Genomic DNA, 14,767 nt, shown 5'->3' with positions numbered 1-14,767 from the left:
TTTATAAGACATTCTTAAAATGATGGTATCACCTTCTCTTTAGTTAACACTAACCTGTTTCTGTATGACCTCTAGCACTCAATGATGAGTAAAAAGCCCAAATGGGGGCATACCTATTTTCTAACTACCCTCCCCCTAAAAGCGTTCCTAAAACCTTCTGTGAAGAATAACTAATACATCTCAAGAATGAAGCTGCCCAGAAAAGCACCATCTCACAAAAACTCAGCAGTAGTTACCCACATTCCTATTTCTTATATGTTCACCTAAGCATTTTCTACGTCTCAGTAGCATAAAAAGATACATTAAGAATGGAAGGTAAGGAGTATATGCATATACGAGGGAGAGTGAGGCAGAAAGTCCAGCACAGCCAGTAGCAGAAAGATTTGGTAGATGTATCAATCTTTGATTCTACAATGGCATTTCCCTTCTCCAGCCTGGACTTCAGGTGACTGCCTTCAGTGCAATGGCATCCTTCAACCACAGCCATGTCCTCCTTGATCTCTGTCTTTTCTTCCTGCTCTTTAATCACAGAAGTTCACCCACTTTGACTTTTTGGGGGAAAAAAAAACCAACCAAAAAACCCTTGTTTGTCATGTTGCATTTAGTAAGTTTACTGCTCTTCATGTTTCCTTGACTTCCTGAAATACACATGGCTTCTTTCCTCCCTTTTCTTAAGGAAAAAAGTATTGACATGATGAGCTATATCCACCCATTTGTGGCCAAATGTCATTCAAACAATTATAAATACTTGATACAAATACTTGATGAGTTCTTGTTGCAGCATAACCATAATAAAAATTCTGATGCAAGTTGCCTTACTTTCTTCCAGAAAGGCATTCGTTTCATGAATGCCTTAGCTTTGAAGATGATCTCATTGCCAAGCAACCCTTGTGTTACTGCCAGAACACTGGGGAAAAGCTTTATTTCAAGAAAAGAAAGAAGAACATGTCAATTGATGATGACAGAACTGTTGTAGGTCAAACAGTTAAACTTACTCTGACTCCCTGTGTAGCAGGCTTGGGGATTTTTTTTCTGAGTACACTGTATTGTGTGAGGGCAGCGCTGAGCTAAACAGAAAAAAAATAGACTTATGGCGAGTACAAGTTGTAACTCTCAAGATAAGGTTAACAGCAGTGTCCCACTGCATCATGCAATGCCCTTCTAGGACCAAAGTTAATCAGCACAGCATTCACCAGGGATCTCAAACATAACACAATCCCCTGAATGGGCAAAATCTGCAGCTGACACAAGAGTAACCTCATCACGACTAAGGGTGCCTGCAAGAACAGAAATATGCAATCGATGACAGCAAAATGGCAGATATAATCCAGTTTTCGCAAACAACCACAGGAAGGCAAAGTTGTATTTGCTTTGAGACACAGCAGATTACATTTACTGCCATTATCACCAGAGAGAGACACAGGCATTTGCTTACACCGTGCACTTAGTACGTGCTCAGAGCTTTTGAGAATAGATGCCTTTGTTTACTAGCAGTGATGTCCAAACAATTTCATGGTCTTTCCTCCACCAGACTGAAAAATTTCCAACCCTCACCACCTGCTTTACAAATATCTCAGCACCTTCAAACTGCGGCTATTTAAAAAATGAAGCAAGATATTTTAGTTATAGGAGAAAGATAAAGAAATTACCACTTCATCACCAGGCTGTCCAGAGTTCACTTTGCAGCAAGCTAGAATCCAAGGCTAGCGATGGGCTTGTGGTCTCACAGGATAAAAAACAACACTCTAGTAAATGCATTAATATCACTTTGCCGTTGATATATTTGTCTGTCCTGGACAGACTACAAGCTATAGAACAGCACAGCCATCTAGGTCAGGGCCAAACTACCAAAATATAGCTAAATAATCTGCCTAAATGAGTCACAATGCACAAATTGTTCAGTAATTCAAAATTTGGTCACACGTGATCACTGGACTGCTTGGACCGTACTTCGCTGATGTCTCTGTCAGTGGTCTTTGACAGCTCCTCTGTCTTTCCTCCTCTTTATTACATATCGCCAGCATTGGCCAGGGCTTGATTTTGTGTTACAAATGGAAAAGTTTCTACCTCGAGAGATCTTACGTACGTATGAATAATTCACTAGCCCTCTTGAAGCTGTTTTTCCCAAAAAGGGATTCTGGTATCTCTGGTTCTACCAAGTTCTTTAAATTTTACCCCTTCTTCACTGAAGTAGGAAGAGCAGCAGCACTGCTAAAGCCTGGTCCTTAGTTTCAGAGAGCAAGCTGTGATTGACAGGACCTCTTCAGAATTGTCTCTCTTCCCCCCCACCCTGGCCCTGCATGCTTGGAGAAACAAGCCAATCGCGTTGGTATTTCCAGCACCAAGATAAATATCTGTGCAGCATTTATTGAAACTAGTAGGAAGTTTCCCCATGCTTAGATGTGAAAACATATGTCATAAAAATCTCTGGGCTTCAAAAATACGACCTCAACAACTATAACAGCTACATACCATTTTATTATCTGTTATTAATTGCTAATAACAACAAGCCTGTGTGAAAGAGTTGCCTGTTGACTGATGGAGTTATACCATATATGCCTTATATGACGGCTTATACAATTATGTTTTACAGACATAATTTTTCTATTAAAAGCGAGGAAAAAAAAGTAATACCTTTGAGACATAAGCAAGCCTGCCAAAGCACTAGGAGACAAGAAGTTATACTAGCGAACAACTTTTGTTGTCAACATCCACTCCATTTGCAGAATACGTCTCATTTCAACGACATACTTTTTTCCTCAGAAAAGAAAAAAAGCTCCCACTAGAAGATGTTGCCGTCTACGCTATTTCTAGAACCGTTATCCCCAGCCTTTAAACAGCAGGCTGAACATCCACACCGGTCTGAGCTTTCCAAGCTCGTCATGGCCTCTGATATTTGCTTAAGCTATTACAAAAAGGGAGAGAGAGAAAATAAATTAAGTTAAATGGAGCAGCCCGTTCTCAGCTTTTCCCCTCATGACACCCACCAGCCTCCCCGCCTACGAACCCAGAAAGCGAAGCGGCACCTTACAAGTCTCCTACTCGCCAGGATAAACACGCTTAATGGCAGACGGCTTCTCAGCCTCCGCACCCCCCCGGGGAAGGCTCTCCCCTGCCCTCCCTCGAGCTGTGGCCGGTCCCCCGGTGCCGGAGATGTCCCACCGCGGCTCCCGCTGCTCCGACCCATCGCCCCAAACGGGGGCCCGCTGAAGAACGCCCTCCTGCCCCCCGGACAGCCCTGACACTCTCCCCTCCGCTGGGTTCCCGGCAGGGCGGGCGCGCATCGCTTATAGCGAGTGATTTCAAGGCAATCAGCTGAGCGCACGGAGTAATTTCTGCACAGGAGCAGGCGGCGAGACGCAAAAAGCACCCGGCATTAAAGAAAGTGTTTGTTAACATTAAACGCGGACCAGCCAAGAGGCGGTCTGGGCCTGGCCGGGGAGGGAGGGAGGAGGAGGAGGAGGACGAGGAGCTGCCCCCCAGCACCCGCGTTCGGGACCGTCCTTCGCCAGCCCCCACGCCGCTTCTCAAGTTTTCACCCGCGCCCCTTCTCACACACGGCCGCGGGTCTCGCCTCGGGGCGGGGGTGGGGGGGAACCGGGGCTCCGCGGGCCGGGGCCAGCCCTTCCCCCGGGGGCGGAGAGCGGGGCCCGGCCGGTCGGAGACAGAGCCGCCCCCCCGCCCGCTCCCGGGGCGGGGGAGAGCTGCGCCAGCGCGGCTGGGCGGTCGCGGCGCCGGCCCGGCCCGCCCTCGCGTTCAACTGGTGGGACCCCCCCCTTCCTCCTCCTCCTCCTCCTCCTCCGCCCCCGGCAGCGGCGCGCAGGAGGCGGCGGGACGAAGCCGGCCGCGGGCGGCCCGGCCCGGCCCGGCCCGGCTCGGCTCGGCTCGGCTCGGCCCGGCCCGGCGGGGCGGGCGCCGCTGGCTGTGAGGATGCGGGCGGCGGCCCGGCGGCGCGGGCGGCTGCAGGCGGGCGGCGGGCAGCGGCGCGGCGCCTGACCGCAGGGCTCCGCTCCGCTCCCGAGGATGCTGGGGGGGCGATGCCCGGCGACAGGGAGGACGAGATTTGCCAGAAAGCGCTGCAGCTGCTGGCCGACCTGTGCTCCGTCGGGGCGGTGGAGAACGAGAACTGCCGGGATTTCATCTACTACCTGCGGGACAGAGCCCGGCCCCGCCTCACCGACTCAGGTACGGCCGACCGCCCTTAAGGTGTGCGGGCTGGGGCGCGGGCACCGGCGGCCTGCCCCGGCCCCGGGCTCCGGGCGGAGGGCGAGCACCCCCGGGCGTCCCTCAGAGGCCGGGTGCCGCGGGGAGAGGCCTGCCGGGGCGGCGGGGGCTGCCCGGGGCGGGGGGGGGGCGGCTCCCAGGTAGGCCGGGGCTGAGGAGATTTGCCCCGGTCTGGCCGGGGGAGGACGCTCGTCCGGGCTCGGCTGCCCCCGGGGTTTGGCGGGTCTCCCCCCGCCTCGCTGCCGGCCCGGAGCCGGGTGGGTGGGCGGGTGGGTGGGCGTCCGCTGCCCGAGTGCTGACGGGGAACTTTCTGCCTCGGCTCCGCCCGGCCCCGGAGCGGGTCCGGAGCTTTCCCTGCCCGGCGCTGCCTCCCCGGTAGCCTGCTGCAGTGTCACAAGCCCAGGGGGACGGTTCTCGTCCTCCTCTGGGCCTCCCCGGCGCTCCGGGTCTGATCGTAAGGACGGGGGAGGGGGTCCTAGCTGAGTTTCAAGGCAGCAGGATTTCAGCTGACTTTCCGGATCTGCGTTTCACAAGCTGCGAAGGCTGTTTCTTGCGTTTCTGTAGCAGGCTGTGGGGCTCGTAGGTCGGACAAGGCGCACACCGAGTGGTTTTGTGTGTGCGTGTGTGTGTCTGGATTATGGTCGCCTTTCCCTATCTCGGCATAACACTCTGACTTTAAAACTTTAACTTGAGCTTTTTAATAAGGAAGCTGAGCTCCAGCTGCGCAAAAATGTTGAAAGATTGATGATGCTCGGTACATCTCTGGCCGTAAGGGAAAGGCAAATTGCAATTTGAAGTGGGAGTTTATTATATTTATTTTTATGCTATCGAGTTGAGTTTGCTCAGTCAGAGGAGAAATTCAGAGAGTTAAAAGAGAAGCTGATAAACGTTTGCAGTACTGGAAAGACCTGCTGTTATAGCAGCTGATCATCACAGCACAGTACTAATTCCTTTAATATTCTCTGAAATAAATCAGTTTGTTTAGCACAGGGCAGTCTAATGACACTCTGAAATAATTTTCTGTAATTTGCTGAGTCTGAAGTAACACTCAGAGCACAACTTACCGACAAATACTTGGATATGCTAAAAGATCTGGAGGAAACAGGTAAAACTGAGAGAAGAATTTCAGGGGAGAAAAAAAATCTGCTATCACAATAATTGAATAAGGAATTTTCTGACATTCAGTTCACTTGTATCCAAAGATATTTGCATCCGTTCTGGCTTTTCACTCACTTAAAAGTATTCAAATTAAAGTGATTCATGCAATGTTTGATAAGGATTCTTTAAAGCTAGGCAAATTTAATTGTTTTGTTCATATAGGCAGATTTAATTGCTTTGTTCATATAAGCAGTAATTTTTGTGACAGACACCTGTGATTTTCTGTAATTTTCAATTTACCAGGGGATCAATCACATATTTGTATATCAGGTGATGATTCCAAAAATGTCTACTTAAATCAGTGCTCACTTTGAATACTAACTTACTGGAAATGCATATGGAGACTTTAGCCTCAGCTACGTGGATAACAGCTTTTCAGATTTCTTTCAGAAGCTACCTGCTTTTTTTCCATCAGCCTCGGGCAAAAAGAGTACCTAGCGTCTGTTTGAGAGCTTTTTTAAAATATGGTGTGCTCAGTAAAAATTTATCACCTCTAACTAAAGATAAAAAAAAATTAAAATCTATATTTATTTCTACGTGTTTTGCTTAAACCATTATTATACAACAGCCTTCCGGTATTGTTGCAAACCTGCTCAATTACACAGAGCAGCAGTCCCTAACCTTCGCCAGCCAATGTGCAGCAACAGTCAGCAATTATACTGCAGGCAGCATCTTCCTATTTGCCTCAATTTTAACGTTTTTATTTTTCGCAGCTGCAGCCAGTCTCAGAGGGTCTAGCAGGCAACATGTTATCCATAAGCCCTGACTTGGAAACCACTTCTGTAGGGTAGCAATGGCAGGAATCTATTAATTACCTTTTCCTCTATTTCTTTGATGAAAATACATATATTGTCCCAGTGCACTGGCTGTCCATGTAGTTTGTCTAGCTGGTCCTTGGATGTGATGGTATGGGCTGTAAGAAGACAGCGTACATGGCCTCCAAAAAGAAGTAATACGATTCACAGTCAGAGGGTGATAGCTTGACCAAAACCAGCTTGATTTACGTAGTGAGTTTCATTGACTTAGCAATGGCAAAATGGCATTAAAAAGCCCCAACAGCTGATCCATTCACTTTCCAGCCAGTAGTGGTCTAAACATAGGGGTGTGAAGAAAACCTATACTGAAAGACAGCAGCATCTTCTTAGCAGAATTAGGCAAAAGATGAAGGTAGGTATCCTTGTTATAACTTTTTTTTCCCCTCCCCCTGTGTGAAGGTGATGTGCATTAGCCAGACCGAGCAACTTCCTCTTAGGCCAGCCAAAAGAGCTGTCTAAAAACGTGTACAACTTTGTTACAGCTGAGAAAAGTGCAGCTAGAAAACATACGTGATTAGCTTTTGTACAGGAATGAAAGCATTTCCCCGTGCTTATAGAAGTTTTGCAATAAAGTGTCTACTTGCCTAAACCCAATGGATACGGATGATTTTACAGCACGTTTGGTTTGAGCCATTCGTGTACGTTGGCTCTGTTACAGGAGGGGGGGGGCTGTACAGGTGCAGTAGTTATTGGAAAAATCAAACCCTAATTGAGGGAGGGAGGGAGCTGAGGGGCTGCTGAGCCTGATACCAGGGTTTGTCTACAAGCTCAGCCTCCCGGCACCCCTCAGTCCCAGCACCGAGCCTCCGGATCCCTGGAGGTCCACTTCTTTCGTGCCTGACATTTGCTGCAGGTGGCCGCGCGGTTCCCCACCGCCTGAGTATTTGTGTGTGACTCAGACCGGGAGGACAGGAGGGGACTGGATGCTTGTGGTATGCACAGCATCTTTATTTTTCATGTAACTCGCCCTATTAGGGGGAGTACTGTACAGTGCTCAGAGCATAAGTTTAAGGGCTAATGAGTTCTGGGTTTAACGCGCTGGTCTGCTGGATTTAAAGGGTGACATGGGTGAGTCAGATTTTAAAGGTTTTCAGGAAACTAAAAATGTAAATTAGGCATTTGGTGAAAAATCTTCAATTAGTTCAGTAAGAGCTGTATGTCAGAGCACCCTTGAAAATCCCAACAGGCATCCTTAAGCATTTAGATACCTTAATAAGCTGGGTCTTTTTCTGTTCCATTGCTCCATTCCCTATTTGTAAAAAGTTGATAATATTTTATATTATCATAGAAGGGGTTTATGAGGGTAAACTGCTAAGTCTGAGCACACCAAGTATGTAATACATTTGTAAGGGAGAGTCATATGGACCTCTTGGAGATATTCAGGTGAAAACCGTGTTAGTCATATGGGCATTTGAAAACAATCACTAAGATCACATAGTATCACCCCATGACACCAGATAAAGCAAATATCGTAGATGAGAAATGGAAGTTGCTCAACTAGAAAAATTATAGTAATGCATAAGAAAACCAAAACCACCAAAAAACCCAAACACAAAAACCCATGAAAGCAGAAAATCTCTAATGGAGAGACTGACCAATAAAAGAGGCATTAAGACCAGAAAAAGTCGCGTGTCCTTGTGGACCATTTCTGTAATAGATTTACCGTACAACTTCTTAATTGAAAAACTTGGTGTGGCATGAATCAAGGCTGCCAGAAAGCGTGTATATGTTTTTGTACATGTGACTGGACTTTTTAAAGGATGGACACTTTGGGGGGGAGTGGGAATCAAGAGGAAGAGTTACATGGTTTTGATTTAGGATAGTTTAGAGTTTGGCATAGAAGAGAGGAAGAAAGACTTTTGGTGGCTGGAGCTAGTGCCCTGTTCTCAATCTACCAGGTACGTGACTGTGCATTACGCTTCCATTGTAGCTGATTTGACTGCTTTAGAGCTACAGTTCAAAATCAACTGTAAAGCTTCTGCCAGTAGTTGTTGTAGTTCTTGGTTGTAGGTGATGCTGGGTCTTTGGGGGATTTTTGTTGTTGTTCTGTAGGGAATCTTTGTTTTTAAAAAAACGGCTTCCCAGAGATGGCAGTGGTAGGATGCCATTGCTCTTCGTAGACCTGATGAATTTCTGTACTGCCTGTTGTTGTAGTGTTTTGACAACTTTGCAGCACCTTGTGCTGCCTGCATACCTTCCAGTTACTGCTAGATATAGCAATAAAGTGCTTAATGCATAGTTACATGTTTGCTGGCATTTGCTGAATATCAGTAAAATTAAGTTATATAAAAGAAGAGTATAAAAGAGTTGCACACCGAGACTGCCTTACACAAAACTTCATCTCCTTAGCAGATTCTACAGATTGAATTTTTTTCCTTTAATTAAAAAGTATGCAAAACTTGGAATAAAAAGTTTTAAAAAAGTCAGAGAAAGCTGTTACGAACCTGAGGACTGGATAAATATGGAGGTAAGGGATATAAAAAAAGCCTAGTCCATTAATTGTAATGAATTTTCATTAATTTTGTAGCGGAAAAATGAATAGAAATAAAAAGTAAAGTTTGCTCTCCTTTTCCGTTGGATTGCACATCTTAAGGATGAGCGAGTAAGGTCTTAAAATGTTCTTAATTATGCGCTTTAAAACTCACTAATAGAGGCTAAAACAAAATACATTGTGAATATTGTGAGTATAGCGATGGACATTAGGCATAAAGTATGCTACAGGTCATAAATATGAGATCAATATTGTACAGTGACAGAAAGTCAGATTTTAGTACTTGATGGAGGTAAAGGTAGTTGACAATCAAGAAACTAAAAAATGCAGGCATGGAAATGTGATGGATATTGAAGACACAATGTATGAGAACGTGCAGTTATGGTCTTGCAGTAGAATTTAAGAATCTTATTAATCAGTACTCTGTTTTTTCATGTATACTTTCAACTTCAGGAAAGGGAAAAGCACAAAGAAACAAAAAGGCCTAAGTGGCTTCAACGTGGCCTCCCAGCCCACCAGTGGAATGTGAGAGCCGAGGTTTTCTGCGGACAGTATCATTCCAATAGACTGGTCATTCCCTAGGAAGCTAATACTTGCAATTAAATAGTATCCTAGCAAGCCTCCCTTTAATTCAGAACTTGAGTTTAAAAACAAAACCTGTCTTCAGAAAGTAGTTTAATTTCTTAAGAGGGTATTTTAAAATTTTTGTAACTCAAATGACTTACTGATTTATCCCTGCCCCCCCAAGCTTCCAGGAACATATCAAGCTGCAGAGTTCCATCAAGATGCTAAGTACATCTAGTTTTATCTAGATAAATGCAGAAAGCATTTACGAGTTGTAAAGACTGGAAAAAGATTTGAGTGGGTGAAATAACTTTCAGTATGTTTTTTATTTTTATTTTACTCATTATGAGCCATTGCTTTCCATATTTTTAATTTTCTTTTCCTCCTGCAAAATGAATGTAAAATGCTGCCACTCCAAATTCCTAGTATTCTCTTTGTCGTGCTAGTGCAAAACTCTTTGCAAGATAGAGGACAAGTATGAATCGTATTCGCTGACATGATGTCAAATGAATGAAGAAGTGTGAAGCCCAAGTTCCTTTGCTTTTCAAGAACTAAAGTGCTATTTCAAGAGTTTAAAAATAATACAGTGATGTTATGTATTTTAGACTAAAAATATGTATTCTTTTTCTCTTTTGAAAAGTCTGGAACAAGTTTGCAGGAGGTAAAAATAATTATCTCCTGTTGCTTGTATTCTAAGATGCTCTGCTAGTTTAATTCCCTTTAAACAAATTGGCTCTCAGAGATCTTCCTGTCATTCTGAAAGAGTTTGGTATTGTTTTTTCCTGGGAAGTCTGTTTTAAACAGATAACTAAACTTTGAAACAAAGTGTAGAAAAGAGCAAATTATGGTCAAAAAAAAAAAAGACTACCTGTGTGCTTAATAAGGGTTTGAAGCTGCCATTAAAGTAAATTAATTTAAATGAAAGTCAATTAAAGATTTTACTTTAATATAACTGCATATAACTTTTTCCTAGAATAGATTTTTCTTCTTTTTACAGGTGATCTAAAGATGCATAGGTGTTTAAGTTACAATTTATACTTCAGAACCAGAAAAAGGGAAGACCGCAAAGATCGTTCTTACAATAAAGCTTTGAACAGGTTGGAGCATAGTCATGTGAAATACTGTTGCAACATGAAAGGACAGATCCTTGCACTACTAAATCACTTTACATTTTTCAGTGGTGCAGAGCAACTTCTGTGTAGTAGTACTTTCCTCGAACTTGAGCAGACAGACATGAGGAGTGGGTTTTCTGCAGTCCCTCTGACCCAGACTCAGGCCACTGCTGAGCTGTGGCTGCTCTTGGGCGTTGTGCGGAGGAGACCAAGTTTAACTGTATGAGAAAAAGACACGAGGAAGGTGGCTTCTAGCCCTTCTTGGCCTCTGCATCCATCTTCAGTATAGGTGTGGAAAGCAAGAGCTTTCTGGGGCTTCCATTTCCATTTTGGTTTTACTTGTCACTTATATGGGATTTAGACCAAATATCTGTTGTTTACAGTGCACTTAGGCACTGAAACTATAGCATAACTTTGTGTTACGCTTGTGTTAAATAGACTGATGCCAACTATGCCCCTTTGTATTTAAGAAAAAAAAGTGAGTTTACTCATATACGATATTCATTGTGTGTGTATATATATATAAAAATAATATTTATTTACTGAAGTCATTGCAAGCAGATGTGAGAAGTAATCCTAAAAGTTAGAATAACATACCATTTGAATCAGAAGTCAGTTATCTCTATAGTCATCCCACAGTTTATGCAAGTCTCTTCCAAATGTGCAGTGAACGTTAAAGCGAATGGTTATTTTGAATTGTAACACAAACATGTATCGTTGAAAATAACCTAAAGAGTAATGATAAAAACATTAACCTTTTAAAAATTAGGTTGGCTAAGTAGCATACGGTCTGTCTTATACCTGAATTCTCATCTTAAATGCCAGTTTTGCTGATGAAAAATAGTAGGCTAAATTTAGCCCTTGTACATACGACTGTACTTGCCACTAAACTTTATCACTGCATTTGTCATAATTCTTATTTCAGTGGGATTTGCACATTCCCCCTAGATAGGGGGAAGAGGGGAAAGAATTTGCTAATTATAATTTCCTAAGAAATATCCATAAGCTTTCCGCAGGCAACAGTTCACATTTGGAGACACTGTACTGCTAACATTTTTGTGTGATCCATACGTTTAGTGACCCAAGTACAAATGATCGGCCACATGTCCCCCCAGATAGCTTTCTGGAAATTTCCTTTCCAAGCTAATTTGTGAGAGTTTAATTACACTGACAGTTCAGAGACCTAGAAATGTAAGTCCAAAATTATTGCTGTCATAACAGCAGATCTGGTTAAATTCAGTCTGTGCAGCACTATAGCATCTTTGGTGTGTAATAAGTAGAGGTTGAATATAAACTGCAATTTATGTATTTATGTTTAAAACCACATTTCTAGGTTTTAGTTCTTCCCCCAATGAAAATAGTGATCATTGTTGATTTAGTGCAAAGCTGTACTTAAGAACATTGTATTGTGCATCTTTTGCTATATTTTGTCATTAATTTAAGCTCTTTTGTGGCTTTATTTAGACCAAAGAGATAAAGAGAGATTATTTTGGTCTAAAGCTTTATGTCCCTTTCATATTGTTAACAAAATTTTGGTTCAAGGGATAAGAATTTAGACTAATTAATTACAGATGGAAGGATTTTTCATAAAAAAGCTGTCAGTTGCAACTTGTAAAATCTGTAATTCCTAAAGTTCATCATCTTACAAGATAAATCTTTTTTGCATGTTCTGTAGTACTGTTAAGTAGTAAGTACTTGATACATTTATTTGGAGAGTACAGAAAAAATTCTGTGACATAAAGAAAACGTGATGTGTAACAGCTGGAGGTTTGCACATTTGTTACATTAGCTATTGTAATCACACTGAGTCTTGTGTGTTTTAAGTTGCTCAATATGTTCAGCTGCATTTTGGGGGGATTTTAGTTTGGCTTCCTTTGGCAGACGTATGCTACAGTATTTTATCTTGTATACTTCCTATGGTTAGTTGGAATTCAGAAATACAGTGGATGCAGTCAAAACTGGCATATGTATCTGTATGTCTTGAGCCGATTTCCAGTTGACGTGTGTCTACCAAAGATAAATGTTGGAAGAGTCCAAGAATATATATTCTGTCAGAAAAAGCTTTTAGATTATTGATGTAAATCCACCATACTAACAGAAAAAGTCAGGCACTATTGATTTTGGAGTTAAAACTTTCAAAGGGCGTGTAAAATAATAAGAATTCAGATTTGAAATAGGATCATTCCTTCCAGTATACTTTCTCACTTTTTTTTTTTTTCAAGTTTAGTTTTACACGCACACAGAAAGAAAGCCTTACTGACTTCCCATGGAGATATGTTTCCTCAGTTTGCTACATTTCCATCAGGAAGTTTGTTCAAAATGTCTTAATTCTATCTTACTGTCTACAAAACTCCCCAAATGTTTCCTTCCCCCATGTGATGGGCCTTTTCTATGTGTATACAAAACACTAAATATTTATCTCTTAAAATTTCTTCTTGTAAACCAGTCTTCATCATTCCCACCCAGGTTACTTTGTGTCTGGTTTCTCCATTTGTCTTCTAGATTGTGTGTGTTATATACCTGCGTTTCAGATGTTTTTTCATCTGGGTGTTCCCAGTCCATTTCTCAAGCAGCATCTCCTTTTATTTACTGCCCATATTTCTCATATTTTTAGTTCATCTGTGTTTTAATTCTCTGACCTCAACAGTATGGTTTGTTTTCTCCTCACATTTAATGTAATTTCAGAATGTAATTGTATTGCTGTTTAATCAATCAATATATAATGTTTGACCCATCTTACACACAGATTATCTCATTGGGCATCTGGCCACACCCATATAAAGTTCTCTTTAGAGTTCCCTTTTAAAACTTTCTACTTATTTTTTAATTTGAAAGAGGTTCATGCCTGTGGAGTTAATGGTTTCACTAATAAATATTAAGATATTATAAAAGGTGTTTCTCACATCTATCAAGTTATATAAATCAGTAAGAATTATCCTACTGTAATATATAGAAAGGAATGTAGAATGCTAATTAGAAAATGATCAATGAGACCAACAGTCTTAGGATCTTCTGTTTCCATTTGTAGTAGATGTTTTACCCATTTAAAATAGTTTGGGTTTTTTTTTTTTCCCCCTGTCCTGGTTTCAGCTGGGATGTAGTTAACTGTCTTCCTAGTAGCTGGTGCAGTGCTATGTTTTGAGTTCAGTATGTGAAGAATGTTGATAACACTGATGTTTTCAGTTGTTGCTCAGTAGTGTTTAGACTATAGTCAAGGATTTTTCAGCTTCTCATGCCCAGCCAGGGCACCTGACCCAAACTGGCCAACAGTGTATTCCATACCATGGGACGTCCCATCTAGTTTAGGAACTGGGAAGTGGGGGGCAGGGATTCGCCGCTCGGGGACTGGCTGGGTGTCGGTCGGCGGATGGTGAGCAATTGCCCTGCGCATCATTTGTACATTCCAATCCTTTTATTACTACTGTTGTCATTTTATTAGTGTTATCATTATTAGTTTCTTCTTTTCTGTTCTATTAAACCGTTCTTATCTCAACCCACGAGTTTTACTTCTTTTCCCGATTTTCTCCCCCATCCCACTGGGTGGGGGGGAGTGAGCAGCTGCGTGGTGCTTAGTTGCTGGCTGGGGTTAAACCACAACACCCCCCTAGAGAAGTTTAATGGATAAATTAATGCCTAGTTATTCTGTCTTTTGAGGGGAAGCCTACCATAAATAGGGTGATTTCAAGTATTCATTATGCTAAGGTCTCTCTGCACAGCATAAAGGAAGAGAGTGTTTCTTGAGTCTGGCTACAGGGAAATAAAGCAGGTACTGAGTTAGTTCTTGCTGAGTGCCATTCTATTCTCAGTAGTAGGGCTGATGTAGGATATGCCGCGGTGGCATTATGGCAATTCGTACCTGCTGAAAAGAGCTTTTAGGTCCATTAGCAACCAAATACAAGAGAAAACAGATCTGGTATTGCTTGAAAAAATACGGAAAGCTCTGAAGAGAAAATTCTCTTATCAGTACTATTTTTTGTAAGCTTTAGTAATTTGCTTGGGGTAATACAAGACACAAATCTAAACTAATAGTTCCAATTTTGTTTAATTCTATGATTGTCCTCTCTTCTGCAGTAGATCATGCCATCAGGAAAGGCTCCTATTTGTGCAGGTGCCACTAAGGCATCCATGGTAATGAAAGTCTAACTTAAACTTTTCCTCTTTTTTTTTTTTTTAAATTGATAAATATTAATGATGATTAATGAGTCAAAAAAAAAAAACCAACAAAGGAGACCAGAAATTGGGCTCAGCTGGTAAACAGAAAGGTGAGGGGTTGACCTTTTTCATTTGATTTGTTTGTTCTAAACTTATAGCTGTCCCACAAAGAAAGAGGGGTGAAACCTCGTAGTGCAGCAGGCATGAGCATGAAGCCTGCTGCTTGTGCTGCTAAGGAGATGGACGTGAGG

General features: G+C 42.6%; 1 protein-coding gene across 5 annotated transcripts in view; it reads left to right on the top strand.

Annotated features, from left to right (window-relative positions):
• Window positions 1-3,898: 3,898 nt before the first annotated feature.
• Window positions 3,899-14,767, top strand: part of SYT9 (synaptotagmin 9) — a 73,545-nt gene continuing 62,676 nt past the window's right edge. For all 5 annotated transcript variants that reach the window (XM_069803956.1, XM_069803957.1, XM_069803955.1 and 2 more), the window contains exon 1: window positions 3,899-4,185. In XM_069803956.1, coding sequence (XP_069660057.1) covers window positions 4,038-4,185 — 148 coding nt within the window. In that variant the 5' untranslated portion in view covers window positions 3,899-4,037. The remainder of the gene's footprint in view (window positions 4,186-14,767) is intronic.

The sequence above is a fragment of the Haliaeetus albicilla genome, chromosome 16, assembly GCF_947461875.1.
Source record: "Haliaeetus albicilla chromosome 16, bHalAlb1.1, whole genome shotgun sequence".
In the NCBI taxonomy this organism is placed as follows: domain Eukaryota; kingdom Metazoa; phylum Chordata; class Aves; order Accipitriformes; family Accipitridae; genus Haliaeetus; species Haliaeetus albicilla.
This window is presented reverse-complemented; position numbering and strand designations above follow the sequence as displayed.